The 16615-nt window shown below is 38.6% G+C and overlaps 1 protein-coding gene across 1 annotated transcript; it reads left to right on the forward strand.

The window, feature by feature from the left end:
* Positions 1–1543: 1543 nt before the first annotated feature.
* Positions 1544–16220, forward strand: selenoi (selenoprotein I). The gene is made up of 10 exons (XM_063014855.1): positions 1544–1675; positions 5397–5465; positions 5997–6105; positions 6997–7071; positions 7488–7750; positions 8323–8431; positions 9544–9592; positions 9709–9889; positions 10422–10604; positions 11552–16220. Exons 1-10 carry the CDS (start codon positions 1619–1621, stop codon positions 11657–11659), a joined length of 1203 nt encoding a protein of 400 aa, XP_062870925.1. The 5' UTR covers positions 1544–1618; the 3' UTR covers positions 11660–16220.
* Positions 16221–16615: the final 395 nt, after the last annotated feature.

Genomic DNA, 16615 nt, shown 5'->3' on the forward strand with positions numbered 1-16615 from the left:
GATTCACAGCAAGAAGGTCCTGGGCTCCATTTACAGGTGGATTCTTTCTGTGAGGAGTTTGCATGTTCTCCCCATGTGTATGTGGGGGGTTTTTTCCGGGTGCTCTAGTTTTCTCCCACAGTCCAAAGACATGCAAGTGAGGTAAATTGAAGATACAAAACTGTCTCTGACTGTGTTTGATATTAAATGTGTGAACTAATAAATCTTGTGTAATGAGTAACTACCTGCCCTGTCATGAATGTAACCATGATGTTAAAATCCTAATAAATAAATTAAAAATTAAGATAAATGTCTGAGAGACAGGTCAATAAATCAAGTGTGCTACCTATCATTTGTAATAAAATATAAGCCCATCGAGATGTGCTAACACTATTTATAATAAGACATAGATCTATCGAGATGCGCTGTCTATTGTTTATAATAAGATACATACCTATCGAGATGTCCTACCTATTGTTTATAATAATATACATACCTATCGAGATGTGCTACCTATAGTTTATAATAAGATACATACCTATCGAGATGTCCTACCTATAGTTTATAATAAGATACATACCTATCGAGATGTCCTACCTATTGTTTATAATAATATACATACCTATCGAGATGTGCTACCTATAGTTTATAATAAGATACATACCTATCGAGATGTCCTACCTATTGTTTATAATAAGATATAGAGCTATCGAGATGTCCTACCTATTGTTTATAATAAGATATAGACCTATCGAGATGTCCTACCTATTGTTTATAATAAGATATAGACCTATCGAGATGTGCTACCTATTGTTTATAATAAGATATAGAGCTATCGAGATGTGCTACCTATAGTTTATAATAAGATACATACCTATCGAGATGTCCTACCTATTGTTTATAATAATATACATACCTATCGAGATGTCCTACCTATAGTTTATAATAAGATACATACCTATCGAGATGTCCTACCTATTGTTTATAATAAGATATAGAGCTATCGAGATGTCCTACCTATTGTTTATAATAAGATATAGACCTATCGAGATGTCCTACCTATAGTTTATAATAAGATACATACCTATCGAGATGTCCTACCTATTGTTTATAATAAGATATAGAGCTATCGAGATGTCCTACCTATTGTTTATAATAAGATACATACCTATCGAGATGTGCTACCTATAGTTTATAATAAGATACATACCTATCGAGATGTCCTACCTATTGTTTATAATAAGATACATACCTATCGAGATGTCCTACCTATTGTTTATAATAAGATATAGAGCTATCGAGATGTCCTACCTATTGTTTATAATAAGATACATACCTATCGAGATGTGCTACCACTAGTTATAATAAGATACCTATAATTTATAATATGATAGACATAATTTTAATAAGAATAGATCGATAAAACTTAAATATTTACTACAGGAATACATTTCGATAGGGTAGGACAAATCGACAGATAGATCTATAAATCTGCGCTACGGTAGGAAGTTTCGATAGGGTAGGACAAATCGACAGAACACCGGCTGATGTGTGGAGCTGGTGAGCTTCAGTGCTCTGTAGTGTTCGTACGCTGTTATCTGGTCGGTCTGCGGTGGGCGCTGAGCTGCTCTCACTCATCATGGCTCTGTACAACTATGTCAGCAAGGAGCAACTGGCTGGGTTTGATAAATACAAGGTGAGACTCGTCGAGTCTTATTTAAAATGATAGTAAACTGAATGAGTGCTAGCTGGGCTGGAATGCTAACAGTGCTAAACTGAACATGTGCTATAAGGTGTGTGAGTGTCTGTAGCTAACCGAGCGTTAGCTTTGCTTCTCACAGCTGATTTAGCATGTTGTCTATGTCAGAATAAAATGTATTAAAACGCTACACGTTAAAACTATTTCAGTCATTTAGCTTCATATTCAATTCAACTAACGCTGTATATTGAACATGTCACATCATTTTAGTAACATTTACTAAAGGTTTTTTATCGGGTCTTTCATTCCTTCCACTATAGATGTTAGTTCACGGTATTCCGTACAATTATTTACACATTTTGCAAAGTGGTAATTACACGTCAGTTTAACGACTCAACAACTGGAACAAAGGTATATTTTAGTAGGGAAGGTCTTATCTGTATTCTAAGCCCTCAGGTAATCAAATTTGACTATTCAAATTAAAAATAAAAGCCAGTAAACACTGACTGCACCTCTGTATGGATCCCTGCAGTTGTTAACAGTAATCCATACAGAGCCATTCAGTATCATTAACATCATTCCCTGTTCATGTACGCTCCGTCTGTATTTATTACATTACATGGGGAAAAATTGCCTGAATTACATTTAAATTGTAAAGAACACACCAGAAGCACACGATACTTTAGTCTTGTATTTGATTTACTAGAAATATACTTAAGTAACAGAACACGAGAGAGAATATATGGTGATATGGCGAGTAACAACACGGCTGTGATTCGGTCGCAGGGACGAACCGACAGTGAAGGGCGTGGACAATCGCAGTCGTGATATTAGCCACAACACGACAATCTTTAGTGTTATCTTAGTTTTAAACAACAAATTTGCAAAGGACTCAAAATATTGTTTAAAATACCTGGATTTCAGTTAAACAGTTAACTACGCCAAAAAAAATAGTTCCACAAGTTGCCTGTTGCTATGCAGTGAAACATGTACCAGTTAGTAACTAACACTATAATGTCCCCCCCCCCATTATTGCGATATTTTCTTTTAAATTCTTAACTTATTTTAACATTGTAGTCCCACCCTAACACACTTACCTTTGGTAGTTATAATACAACATGTTATCTTAACTACTAGGCGGCACGTTGGCTCAGTGGGTAGCACTGTGGCCTCACAGCAAGAAGGTCCTGGGTTTGACCAGGTGGAGCGGTCCGGGTCCTTTCTGTGTGGAGTTTGCATGTTCTCTCTGTGTGGGTTTCCTTCGGAAGTTCCGGTTTCCTCCCACAGTACAAAGACACGCTTCACAGCAAGTAGGTCCTAGGTTTGATCCCCAGGTGAGGCGGTCCGGGTCCTTTCTGTGTGGAGTTTGCATGTTCTCCCCGTGTCTGCGTAAGTTTCCTCCGAGAGCTCCGGTTTCCTCCCACAGTCCAAAGACGTGCAAGTGAGGTGAATTGGAGATACAAAGTTGTCCATGACTGTGTTTGACAATAAACTTATGAACTGATGAATCTTGTGTAATGAATGAATGTAACCAAGGAGTGTAAAACATGATGTTGAAATCCTAATAAATTAATAAATAAATAAATATTGTTGACTGTTGCTCTAAACATTTAATGTAAATCTGTACAGTTGTAATTGTTCTGCACAAGAAGTTTGTAGGGACCTCGGGACAGCTTTATTGCTGTCTCTGTGAGTGCATTGTCTTCATCAGGTTGCCTAATGTCAGATTATGAGGCAGTGAATGGTCTAAAACTTACCCTACTAATGTCACGCTCTTTGTCTAGACTATCCGTTGAGCGGTGGGAAAAGTTACACAGGTTAATAAATCCATTATTCATGTTTATACAGTTTGTAGAAACTGAAAGAACCATTATCATTCCTTATCAACCCTGATTCAGTGTAGTCATACAGGTATGGTAAAAAAAAAAAGTGCTGCTTTCAGATTGCGTAAGGAAATAGTGTGACGTTGCATTACAGCATGGCTGAATATCTAAGGCATGTCACTCACATCTGATAAGCCTGTTTAAAAGCATACAGTGTAGTGTTCATATACTGGAGAAAAGCCAACATTTGGGGTGCAGTACATTTTAATAGTGCAATATGTTTTTTCACATATACTATCTGATATATACTTAGTTTCCTCCTGACAGGGTGCAGTGGGTAATGTGTCACTCAAAGGCAGGAACGCATGCAGGAAGGGGCACCAATCAGTTGCACCTTGGAGAAATAAAGATGAATCAATATACCTTTGGTATGTTTTTTTAGATAGTGGGAGAAAACTAAATGAGACATTGACAGAAAATGCAAAACTTCTCAAAAACAGTGACCAGAGTCACATTATGCTTAAGATTACTGTCTCTTAAACAGGCTTTTAAAATCCTGACAGCATTCAAGTTTTTCCATCATAAAGTTTATGTCAGTGTGTAATTGTTTGCTTTTTAGAACACACCCATACATATATAGGTGTGTTGCATTATTTTAGACTGAGGTTTGGAACAGGGTGCAGATCTACATTGACCTCAAATCAACCACGCAGAAATTATATATATAAAAACCTTAAATTAATCAAGTATTAACACCCAGTCACTTCAATTCTATATGCACTACAGTGTCATGTGTAATAAGAGTAGTAATTTAGGTACCAGTCTTTTTTTATTCTAGCAGCACCACTTGTTTACAATATGCATGATATTGAGTTACATGCACAAAATAAAGAAAACAGACCTATACAAATAAGACATTTAATACCTTTAATTGTAGCACTTCTGTGTTGCGGGTGACTGGTTTGCAAAATTGAACTAATGAATGAGCCAGTAAAAACTCTGAAGACTCTAGATGTTTTGTAGAAACACTGTCCCTGTGGTCACCAGGAGTCTGACTCGACTTGGCAGATAATAATAATAATAATAACAACAGTTAACCGTCAATGAACATTTACTGGTTTAAAAAAGTGAATAAAGTTTTTATTCGCTGTCCTACAAAACTATTGCTTCTCTTCTCTTTTTCATGCCACACAGCAGCTGGTCTGTGGGTTGGTGGTGAAAAAAAAGCGACATGTAAAGAGCTGGTGAAACCATTATCTAACCACTATCAGACCAGGGTTTGAAATGTATTTACTAAACATTTGTTAAACTTTGCTTTCTTACATGTTTTTAAAAGGGTGAAAGGATTTGTACACACTTGAGGGAAGCAGACTTTATTATTATATTATAAAAAACACAACTGCTGCATACACCATACACTCTTACTTTATCGTGTCTTTGTGTTGAGATCTGTAACTTCTCTTTTAATTCAAATCAAGCATCGAAAATAATTGATATCTTTAATCGTACTTTGACTTTTGTCGGGCAAGATACGGTTACAAGAATATATTCGTTTATCTTTAACAAACCTACATACACTTGTAAAAGACTTGCATGTAATGCCAGTTGAATTTTTTAAGATTTTAGCAACTGTTTATTTTCTGTGACTAAATGTTTGAAGCACTTTATCAGTTTATTGTGGGTTGTTTAAAAAAATCCTGGGTCAAAAACAGAGCGGGTGCTTTAATCTGTAAGCTCACGGTGATGTAAAACTTAACCACGTTTCAGCAGATTTTAATTCAATTCATGGTGGATCTGTTTGTTGGTGGTTTTCAGAATAGACTGGACCACACAGACAATTGCAGTTTGTGTGTTCTGTGTGAATGACTTGCCTGTTTTTCTCTCCGTGATTTTAGTACAGCGCAGTGGATACCAACCCACTCTCCATCTATGTCATGCACCCCTTCTGGAACTCCATGGTGAAGGTAAGAGAGTCAGTCATTGTGATGAAAGTTAAGATCCTGCTGAACAGGCTTTAACATACAGCCAATAATACTTGTGGATAAGTACTTGGTTAAGAGTTGGATTTCTAGCCCTTGTAAGAAATTAAGATGCTCAGCTGTTTTCACTTACTAGAAAAGATCATTACATTATTTGGGTGCCAGAGTAGACTTTCCTTAAATCTTAAAAGACAGGTAAGATTGAACTAGGATTCTTGCTATTTTTTCTTCTTTTGGCTGCTCCTGTATTTAGGGGTCGGCATATCGGATTTGGTCCACATACACGACTTGATTGTTGCAATAAGAGCACAGATTATAGAGCAGAGTTTAATAAGTGTCAAAAAAGCCAATTCATGGACCCGACCCTGAAAGCAATCATCATTGTTTTAAATGTTCTGTGGCCATTTACAAAAAGCCACTCAAAATATTCCAGCACTTTGTTAGGTTGAAAACAAGGTGTGCAAACTCATTCTTGTTAATAATATGCATCAAATCTGACCTTTCACCCATTCTTAGGTCATGCCCACTTGGTTGGCCCCTAACCTCATCACTTTTACTGGCTTCATGTTTCTGGTACTCAACTTTGCCATCTTATCCTTCTACGACTTCAGCTTCTACGCCTCAGGTAAGGATGCGAGTGTGTTAATGAGTGTATATGTACAATTACAGTTCATAACCTGCAGCTTTAGTGTCACAGTAACTGCTAATATACAGAGCTGTCCTTCTCTCTCTCTTAGTCTCCTGCGCTCTCACTCTTTCTCTCTCTCACTCTCCTCCAGAGCTTTAATACACCGACTTCTATTTGTTTAGATTAGCATGTTTAGTTAGTGATTGTAATGAACTGTTTACTCATGACTTTGTGTAAACTGTTTTTTAATCAATAAAGCAGGTTTGACCTGTTAATACGAAGCTCAGTGTTGTGTTTTATATTAAATTGGCACACATTAACCCAGTCAGTTATTGGTTAAAGGAAATGGTCAATTTTCATGCCTAGTTAAAACCAGTCTTCCCGCTCTGTGTGCACCCTAATTCAGCAAGCTTTGGATATTGTGTGTTAAATTATTACATTAAATATGTAAAACGCTCTAACTCTTACACTTTAGCCTCTTGATTTTGATTGATTGTTAGACCATTCATTCACTCAAGGGCATCCGGTGTAAAAAAAAGGTGCGAACTCTTGTATGAGGTCCAGAATGATAGATGAGAGCATTTACTTGAACCTTTTAAGTGCTGCCTTGATAATAGGCTCAAACTGGAAACCCAGGCTTTTCTTTTCCCTGCAACACCTTGTTTTTTGCATTAATACTTTTTGTTTCTGCACAATTCTCAGCGACAGCCTGGATTTGTGTTGGCTGACAAATGCACATAGTGTGCACTATTTTGTGATCCCAAAGTTTTTTTTTCCCCCAGAGTTTTTGTAGTTGCATAGTGTGCACTAGGCTTTACTGACACACCTAACTATGACACTTAACTGATCCTGCTTTTTATGACTTGTTTGTCTCTGTGTGTGTTTTAGCTGAAGGTAACGCTCATGTGCCAAGTTGGGTCTGGATTGTGGCAGGCCTCTTCAACTTTGTGGCGTACACTTTAGGTATGTATGTATGTGTAACTGTGTGCACCAAGCTCACCCTTTTCAACCTCGTTATATAGCAATAGAATGAGGTTGTGGGTTGGTGTAGCTACATGTGTAAGAGTGGGGGTAATTTTTAAATACTAGACTTGAGTTCCCTTTAATTTGATAAAAAAATTAGCAGCAAGTTCATCAGTCAAAACCACTAACAGCTCCTGTACACACATTTACTAGTGGTCAGATGAACAGGACGTCAACTGCTTCTTCCAAAAAGTCGGTGGTTAATTCTCACAAATAGCTGAACCACCTAGAAGGAGTCACATGATGCCCTGTGTGGTCCTCTGTTACTCATGACGTTAGTAAATGTAAATCACTATATCAAAGTGTTTAATGTATATGCAATCATGCTTATCATGTGAATGTGTTCTGATGTGTAGATGGTGTGGATGGAAAGCAGGCACGCAGGACGAACTCCAGCACTCCTCTGGGTGAGCTGTTCGATCATGGTTTGGACAGCTGGGCATGTGTGTTCTTCGTCAGCTCCATGTACTCAGTGTTTGGGCGTGGTGAGAGCGGCGTCAGTGTTCTTACGCTCTACGGTTTGCTCTGGGTCGTCCTCTTCTCCTTCATCCTTTCACACTGGGAGAAATACAACACAGGCGTGCTCTTCCTGCCCTGGGGTTACGACCTCAGCCAAGTGGTGAGAACAACGAGCACACACACACACACCTGTGCACACGGTAGAACCGAGTGGCTTAGTGGAGGATGCGTGGTTTATGCAAAGTTAGAAAGGTCAGTTGCGATGCAGTATGCAAGTGAAGTAGAGATGATTTACCATAGTTACAACCCCTCTTTCAAAAGAGTTGGGACAATAGGAAAAGTCAGTGGGAATGTAAATAAAAAGCAAATATTTTCACATCCTGAATTTTTCTTTATTTTATTTGACCACCCTTTATTTACCCCTTGGGGTAGCTCGGTGGGTAGCACTGTCGCCTCACAGCAAGAAGGTCCTGGGTTCGATTCCCAGGTGGAGTGGTCCGGGTCCTTTCTGTGTGGAGATTGCAGAGTCCAAAGATGTGCAAGTGAGGTGAACTGAAGACACAAAATTGTCCATGACTGTGTTTGACATTGAACTAGTGAACTCATGAATCTTGTGTAACAAGTAATTACCTGTCCTGTCATTAATGTAGCTAAAATTAGTAAAATTTGATGTAAAAATTCTAATAAATAAATAATTTACCCCCCTCTCCACTTTATGTTTCTCTCTCACAGACGATCTCTATTGTGTACATAGTCACGGCAGTAGTGGGTGTGGAGACGTGGTATAAGCCGCTGATTTGGAACATTCACTACAGGGACCTGTTCATTGTCATGATCCTGGGTGAGAGCTGCTTTCGTTGGTCCCTTTCACACTGACTCATTCACATATTTGGTTTCCATTGGTGCCGTACAATCTCCTTATTTATCTAGCGAGTCGTGTTGTCTGATGACATCATATAAATGTATCTAAGAACAGTGCATTAAGTTATGTAATGCAACCTTTTTATGATGCTACTTGTATTTTATCACATGGAGTTTGATCCTAATCATTGAAGGATTCACTTCAAAGTCAGCTTTAACTTTATTACGAAACCTACAAAGGTCATCACCAGTGTTTTTAGATGCCAAGGTTCTGGTTAAACATGTCATACCAGCAGGTTGTGTGAGTCATGAGGTCGTGGTGTCAACTGTAAATCCTATCACTGTCTGAGAGGCACTTGTGTCTGTTTCCCAGTTTCCTCCTACCATTCAAAAACATGCAGAAGTTTGTGTGGCTGCTCTAATTTACCTGGTTACATGAGTGGGAGACCCTGTGTTGCCACAAAGCCACTTGAATAAGACCATTAACCCTCTCATCTCCAATGGCTGACCCTGCTTTCTGACCCCCAGCTTACAATTTTATTGTACTCTACACCTGTATATGTATATGTGACAAATATAAACATTCCATGTTCCTGGTGGTCCTGGACACATCATTAACTTTTGCATTTTATTACAGTTTTACTCCTCCTCCCTGGTCAGGTTTACAGTGGGTCCGGTTTCACGGGAAACACCCATCCCTCACCCATACATAGTGAATCATATCTGTATAGATGCCCAGCTAGCTTCTTGCTGGATCTTATTGGTGGTGGGCTACTGTAATAGGCAGCTGTGCCACCTGAGCACCTAGAAAATTATCAATCAGCATAAAAATAAAATATAAATGCCAGAAATTCATGTTCTTCCTCATCCCTCGGCTGCACCCTTCTCCCCATCAAACTCTAATTAAATTAACATTATGATTTCTTATTCTAATAATGGAAACTGATCAAGTGTCATCCAGTGCTTGAGGGATTTTAAAACCTGAATTCTAATTGTGGTCACCTCAGATAATAACAATTAAATAATTATACTGCTGATGGTAGAATGTATAATAATTTTGACAGGCCAAATTGGCTCTATTTTGTGTTCTAGGTTGCTTGTTTGCTGTAACTCTACCAATGAGCTTCTACAATGTTTTTAAGTGAGTTGAACCAGGATTTAACATTTTATTCAGTTAATTTAATAACACTTACCTTCGGGGTGTGTGTTTATGTATGTGTAATTGTAACATTAACAAGACCTATGTGATTTGTGCAGGGCATATCGCAGTAACTCATTAAAACACAGCTCTATGTATGAAGCTCTGCTGCCCTTCTTTTCACCCATACTTCTCTTCATCCTCTCCGCACTGTGGATTTTCCTGTCACCAAACAACATCTTAGAGCTGCATCCTCGAATCTTCTACGTTATGGTGGGCACAGCCTTCTCCAACGTCACTGTGAGTGTACATATACACCACACACACTCTCTCTAGGATACATTCACAGCATTGTTCTGTGGTATGTATAGAATTGCTGTTCATCTAGAGCTCTACTTGTTTTGTGCCACATCACATCTGCTAACATCCTGAATGCAGGCAAGAACAAATCATTCGCTTGCAAATGTGGTCACATATCCTGGGTTGTGACACTTGAATGGCTGATGCTTTGCTTCAAGCCTGAGTGATCAGTTCCTCAACGTTAGATGCTTGCGCAAAGTTCTAAAAACGTCATCTACAGCAGAAAGGAATTATCCGTGCATCTGTATTTGTGCTTGCAAACCCCAAAAAAATCAAGCATATGTTTTTAAAAAGTCACTGATGACACTTGAGTACCCATGGTTGTAGACCCTTGTGAGTACTCAGGCACTCGTGCTCATGAATGCAAGCAATTAGATGTACAAACTGTTGTAATTCATCATGATCTGTAACATAATCTCTCTCTCTCTCTCTCTCTCTCTCTCTCTCTCTCTCTCTGTGTGTGTGTGTTCAGTGTCACCTAATCGTGTGTCAGATGAGTAACACGCGCTGCCAGCCGCTGAGTTGGCTGTTGCTTCCCATGGCTCTGGTGGTGTTGCTGGTGTTCTCCGGTGTAGTGCAGCAGAGTGAGAGTGTGCTGCTGTACGTCTGGACAACTGCAGTCATCCTCATACACATCCACTATGGTGTTTCAGTGGTGCGTATTCCCTCAAATTTACTGTTGTTTGTAGTTAAGAAGAATCGCTGTCATTGCGCGTTTGACGCCAGCTTGACGCCAGGTTTCATTTACATGCTGACAAAAATAGCTTTTAGATCTGCTTCCTGTCTCGAGTCATCAGAATGTGTACAACATGGAGTATAAACATTTCACTCCGGGTGCAAATGCATAGAAGTATGTGTGACAGGTTTTGGAGATTTACGATCATGTATGGTGCACATGTCATCACCTAGTGGGCGAAAATAAATCACAAGCACTCGTGCATGTGCTGCTCTCGGACTCGAGCAGATGATGTAACTTGTTTCAAATTAATAGTCCTGGGGTCTTTTCGAAAACCTAGTGAGCTGCCTTGCTGCCTACCTGAGCAGCTGCCTAGGTAGAGAGGATTCTAATAAGACATTGACTTATGAGGCAGATTATTCAGATTAAACTAACACAGTTAGCCTCAGGCCATTCAAATCGATGGGCTGAGGTGGCACAACCCCCTAACATGCCAGCTAACATCTCCCTCTGTGTACCGAAAACTGTTAAACTGTTACTGACGAGCCCGAGTTTGCAAATAAATGACACCTTTATATGAATTAAAAATGAGAATTTATTTACATTTGAAAAGAACTCAAATTTGGTAAGAGAAGTTGTGCCGCACTGAATGCTGGCATTGCCTTTACTGCTAAGGAAGCATTGGATGCTCCTTCATCATATAGTTAGATCATCGCTTTGAAATAAGTCACTTTAATAGGCAGCATTTTAAGGCATCTAAGAATTTGAACAGCCTTCTTCTCAGGAGTGTAGGATGATGTAAAATTTGTCTATGTGGAGAGCTCACTAGGTTTTAAAACAGACCCCTGATCTAGAATCACATTGTGTTAGGTCAGACTTGTATTTCCATATGCTGATTTTAGATGCTTATCTCTCTCTTAATCTAGGTGAAGCAGCTAAGCAGTCACTTTAAGATCTACGCTTTCTCACTGAAGAAGCCGGCCTCAGACTGACTAGACGAGGAGAAAATTGGCCTGACTGCGGCAGAGGTCTAAGCTCTTCCAGCATTCTGCCCAGCCGGCTGACACAACCCAATCGCCGCTGAGACCCACCTCGAACCAAGAAACCAAACGCTGCTGACCGAACACACCTTCTTCTGCCTGAGCCTGGACAGCTAAGGGGGAGGACACATCTGATCCTGTTCTGATCACGTTGGCTTTTCTCTGCTCGGCCGGAGCCGTTTCAGGGTTGACTGAGGCTGTTCGGCTTTCCCGTGTCTGACGCTGAGCAGATTCGCTTGTTTCCTACGGAAATGCTCTCTCAGCGATGACACACACAAACGCATGCCCATTCAGATAGTGAGCTACATTCTACACACACTCACATGCTTAATGATCACTCATTAATCAATGTTGTGTACATGTTTGCCTTTTTATTTTTGGGTTGAATAGTAAAATAACTGCTTTTTATTTGGGAAAATGTATGACATACTAAATAAAAAGGCAAAGTGGTTTTGAGAATAGATTAGCAGTTTAAGAATAGTTCACGTTATTTATTTTTAGAAGGAATTTAAAGTAGATTTTTTTTCATGTTGGCGTTTTTACATGACCGTCCTTAACTGCCATGGCTGCAGCTTTTTAAGCTTGAATAGGAAAAGGGAAGTCACTTGAACCCTGATTTTTAACTAGACAGGAACTATATTAACTCATTAACTCACTGTCCTAATATATTTACCTCAGTCTCTGGGATTTTATTATTATAATTTTTTTAATGTTGAGGATGGTGTTAGTTTCCGGGTGCTTGTTTTGTTTCTTGGTTTCTTTCTGCCTCTTTTCTTTTACTAGTGAGCTTTTATTAAGTTTATTTGCGCTAAAATGAAGAGTGCGCTTTAAAGCCTGCCAAGGAAAGGGCGCACTCTGAGTGGGCGAGTGTCACCTCGCTCCGTTCTTTAAACATGATAAAAGCGCTAGTCTTTTCTCTCTTTGTGTCTATATTGCCTACGCATTGGGGCTGGGCAGTATGATATGGTATTGATGTTCCGATAATTCAACATCATGATACACTAAGTTATATGATTAAAAGTGTGTGTTAAATTGGGCGAGCCAGGAGGTGTGTTCAGGTGTCGGGACAGAACAAAGCGCAGTACATTCCAGAATTGAACTGAGCAGTTTGAGTACAATAAAAAGGACAAATATTGGTTGTGCACTGCTAATGTAAACTAAGAATTACAAATTAAATTGAATGTAGAAGTTGGAAACACCTTAATTAGAATGGTTCCTTCAGTTCATTTCTTTCATGCAGTTTGATTTTTTCTCATTCTATATTTACAGTGTTTTAACTGCACATCATGTCGTTTGACTTTGTACTTTTAAAAATAAAAGCATTGTTTGCTATTACAGATTTGGGAAATTTTGGATTTGGTTTTGACCCACTTCTCTTTGTAGATTGTCATCAGTTTTTCAAGGTCAAAAGGCTTCTTCTAACTGACTCACAGTATTACATTTTTGTTGCGTTAAAGCCAGGATTGGTGCAGCCATGCACCTTTTATGTTCTTTTATTAGAAACCTGTACTTCAGGATCAAAGTGTCTGCTAGGATCAATTCTGCCACTCACACTTTGGTCCAGCATTTAAAAGTAAGCTGTGCACAAGCTTGCACGTTCACACTCATTTTCCTCCATGTAAGACGCTGGTTGGGCGAGTGGTATGGACGGGCATTTTTATGTCAGTCTAATTTTTGTAAAACATTAATCAGCACAACAACCGGCCACTGCCTAATGTTTAACTCTTAAAAATACAGTAACTGCTCGATCACATATGTCTCGAGTGCTATGCTGATATAAACATGCATTATTAGTTGAAATTATTTGCATTGAAACATTTAAAAGAAACTCCTAATTCTGACCTTTTTTTTTTTTTTAATAAATGCTCTATGTTTAGGTGCCTGTATACGTGCAGTAGCAGTGTAATGCGTTTTATGTTTTTTGTGGCTTTGTGCCACACTAATTTTAAGAACGTTGAAATAAATCTGTGCATAAGTATGCTGCCAGCCTCCTATGCATAGATCCACACACATGCACAAAACCTGAACATGATTGCAAAAATGCAGAATCAAAAGTTTATTGAAGCCTTTTGGTAACTGATAGAAGCTTTGGCATGTCCTCTGTGCTCGTCAAATCCTTTTTATTTATTTATAAATGATTCTCAAAGCATAAAGTTTTCATATTACTGCTCATCTGTTTTGTTATATTGTTTTTAGCCATATTGCCCAGCCCTACCTCACTTTTCTGCTTTTTTATTCTTACTGTTTTTCTTTTCTATTTTGTGTTTTTGAAGGTTTAACCATCTACCGACTTCATTCATGTTTAAGTAAACAGCATGTGAAATGGATTGTTTTTGCATAGTAGCAGGTTACATCCTGAAGGCAGCTGCCTTAGTGACTGAATGTTTTGAATGGATCTTAATGGTACCTCTCAAAACTAACCTTGGCAGGAATCAGTCAGTCGGAATTCTTTATTATATATTATATGCTTTTAATCACACAGCTAACATTATTTATTCTTACAAGTGATATCAGTTTTGCTTTTAACTGATCAGACTAAAGTGATACAGCAGAGCTGCTTCCTGAATGGAAAAGCATTTATCTTGGAAGCGCACAAGTATGTGGCCATGCACGCTGTTTTGGGAGGTCTTTCGATTGGAAATGTAGGCGTGTTTGAATGTTTGTCTCTTGCTCTGTACACTCATGTTCCAAAACTAACAGTTATTGCTTGATAGCATTTTTCCAGTGCACAACGAACTAGAACGTGGAAACTTGAATTGCACTTTTTTGATGCAATAACAAATGTTTCAGTTCCTGCACCAAAGAGTCCTGTTTAGATACGACACATATAGGATTTGGCTCATTCTCAGTCATGTCACAATACGTCATCATTTTTGCAATGGTTGGCTGCACAGATGGGTTACCTTTCTCCAATTCCTTCTGTCTTGTGTTGCTTGTAGCAGCTTCTCTCCCTGTTGCAAACTTCAATAAGCCAGTGGTACACTTCTCAATGCCCACGCTTTCTCTGACCATCAGTACCACAGACTTTTTTTTTTAATCCTGATGTGTTGTCAGAGCTAGTATGCCATTGTTCTTTTGGACTACTCATTCATGCTCTGTGGGATCAAATAGACTGACTAAACATCTCATCATTCCAAACTATTCCTAACGTTGTGCTAAGTTGACCCTGCATGCACTTGGTTGTGGAAAAACTCGTTTTGTTTAAGAACTGTGCTGCAGCCCACAGTTCTAGTTCTCCATAGATTAGGTTGTGGTCACTTAGTCTGGAACCTCCTTGACCTTACTGTGAAAAAAAAATACAAAAGTTAAATATTAAGAGTTTTCTGTTGGCACAGCAGTCGTATGGTGCATGTATGGTGTATGTGGCCAACCACCACAGAAAAATTAGTTTTACTCTCAGAGGTGCCTTAACATCTAGAATGGACGATGTCTACACAAGCTGCAGAGAAATAAAGATAGTACTTGACAGTCAAAGCATAAAATACAAACAGTTCTTGAACATTAAATTTTAAACTTTTTGCTTAATTATGTAATACATTTTTTGTTTTTCTAATCTGACACCAGTTCTGCTTTATTAACTCGTACATGTTTCATTGTGGTGGTAATGTATGTAGTGAACTTTTCCCTAGTCTAGTTGCATCATTTTCTTGGCATATGCGAGCACTGTTTCTGCACATGTGCATTTGGGGAAATCCGATACACATCAGAGCTCTGATCTCAACAGCTGGCTTAATCTGATTTTCTGAGCTGCTATACGACGATTGACGACTGCAGAAATCCGTTCATGATCAGATTATTACTGTGCGTGTAATTAAACTTGATAAATATGATGTGTTCTCACTGCAACCTTTATCTGGTGTTTTTATACATGCCATGAAGTAAAGGCTCTGAGATCCTCTGAGAAGTGAAGATGGACCTTGTTGTGCACTGGAACAGTAAAATATGCACAAGTATTTTATTCCTTAGAGTTTATTCCATATTCAGAACACACCTCTGCATTCATTGCCTTTGGGATGTTCCCAATTATATGGTGTTTTTTGTTTAGTTTTTAAGTCTCTGTGTAATTTTTGTTTTGTGGTAAATGGTGCTCCAGCAAGTCATGTGATGCAAGCAGCATTTAAGGGTTCTGCTACCTCTAGGATTGTTGGCTTGGGATTAAACTGTACTTTGTAAAGTAGATGGAATTACTGTATTTTTTTAAACGTAGCATTACCTGTGGGTTTCATTGGCTGCATGAGACCAGGTGGTGACTGCATTATTTTCTTGAGTTTCAGGATCCTCATAAATGTGACCTTTCTGCTACTGGAATGGTGAGCAGTGGGGATAGTCTCTATTTTTCAAGCTGTTAAAAGTATTCAGTAATGTTCTATCTTGAATGTAATTAATGTATTTGTATAATACTTAAGTTTATCTAATTGTAGATTTTTGGGTTGTTTTTAAACTTGTACAATATACTTATGAGGAACCACTAAGTAATCAGTGTAATACAATGCAAATGTACTGTATTGTACTCAACATTACAAAGACCAATTAAATAAAATTGGATTTAACATGTGTTTTTTTTTAAATGTGCTTTTCCTGCTTGTTTTTAGACTTAGTCATTCGAATTTTACCCAGTTTTGACACCTGTGTGACACCTGTGTGACAGTAGTCATGTTTACATGCAGCCTAATAATCTGTAAATAATAATATTTATAGCTCAATCAGAATAGAATACGTCCATGTTTGCACCAGGTCCAGATTAGTCCGATTGACGCCATTCAGAATGTTCTTCTTGTGTTTATGTGGGTCTAGTCGTGGTGCTCTGGTTTTCTTTCACAAGTCCAAATACGTGCAGTCAGGCCATTTAGAGTTACTAAATTTGTGTGTGTGTGTGTGTGTGTCTCCTGTGATTGACTGGCGACCTGTCCTGAGTGTTTTCTGCCTTTCGCCCAATGAATCAGGCCCAGC

Source organism: Trichomycterus rosablanca, chromosome 19 (assembly GCF_030014385.1).
Source record: "Trichomycterus rosablanca isolate fTriRos1 chromosome 19, fTriRos1.hap1, whole genome shotgun sequence".
Classification (NCBI taxonomy): domain Eukaryota; kingdom Metazoa; phylum Chordata; class Actinopteri; order Siluriformes; family Trichomycteridae; genus Trichomycterus; species Trichomycterus rosablanca.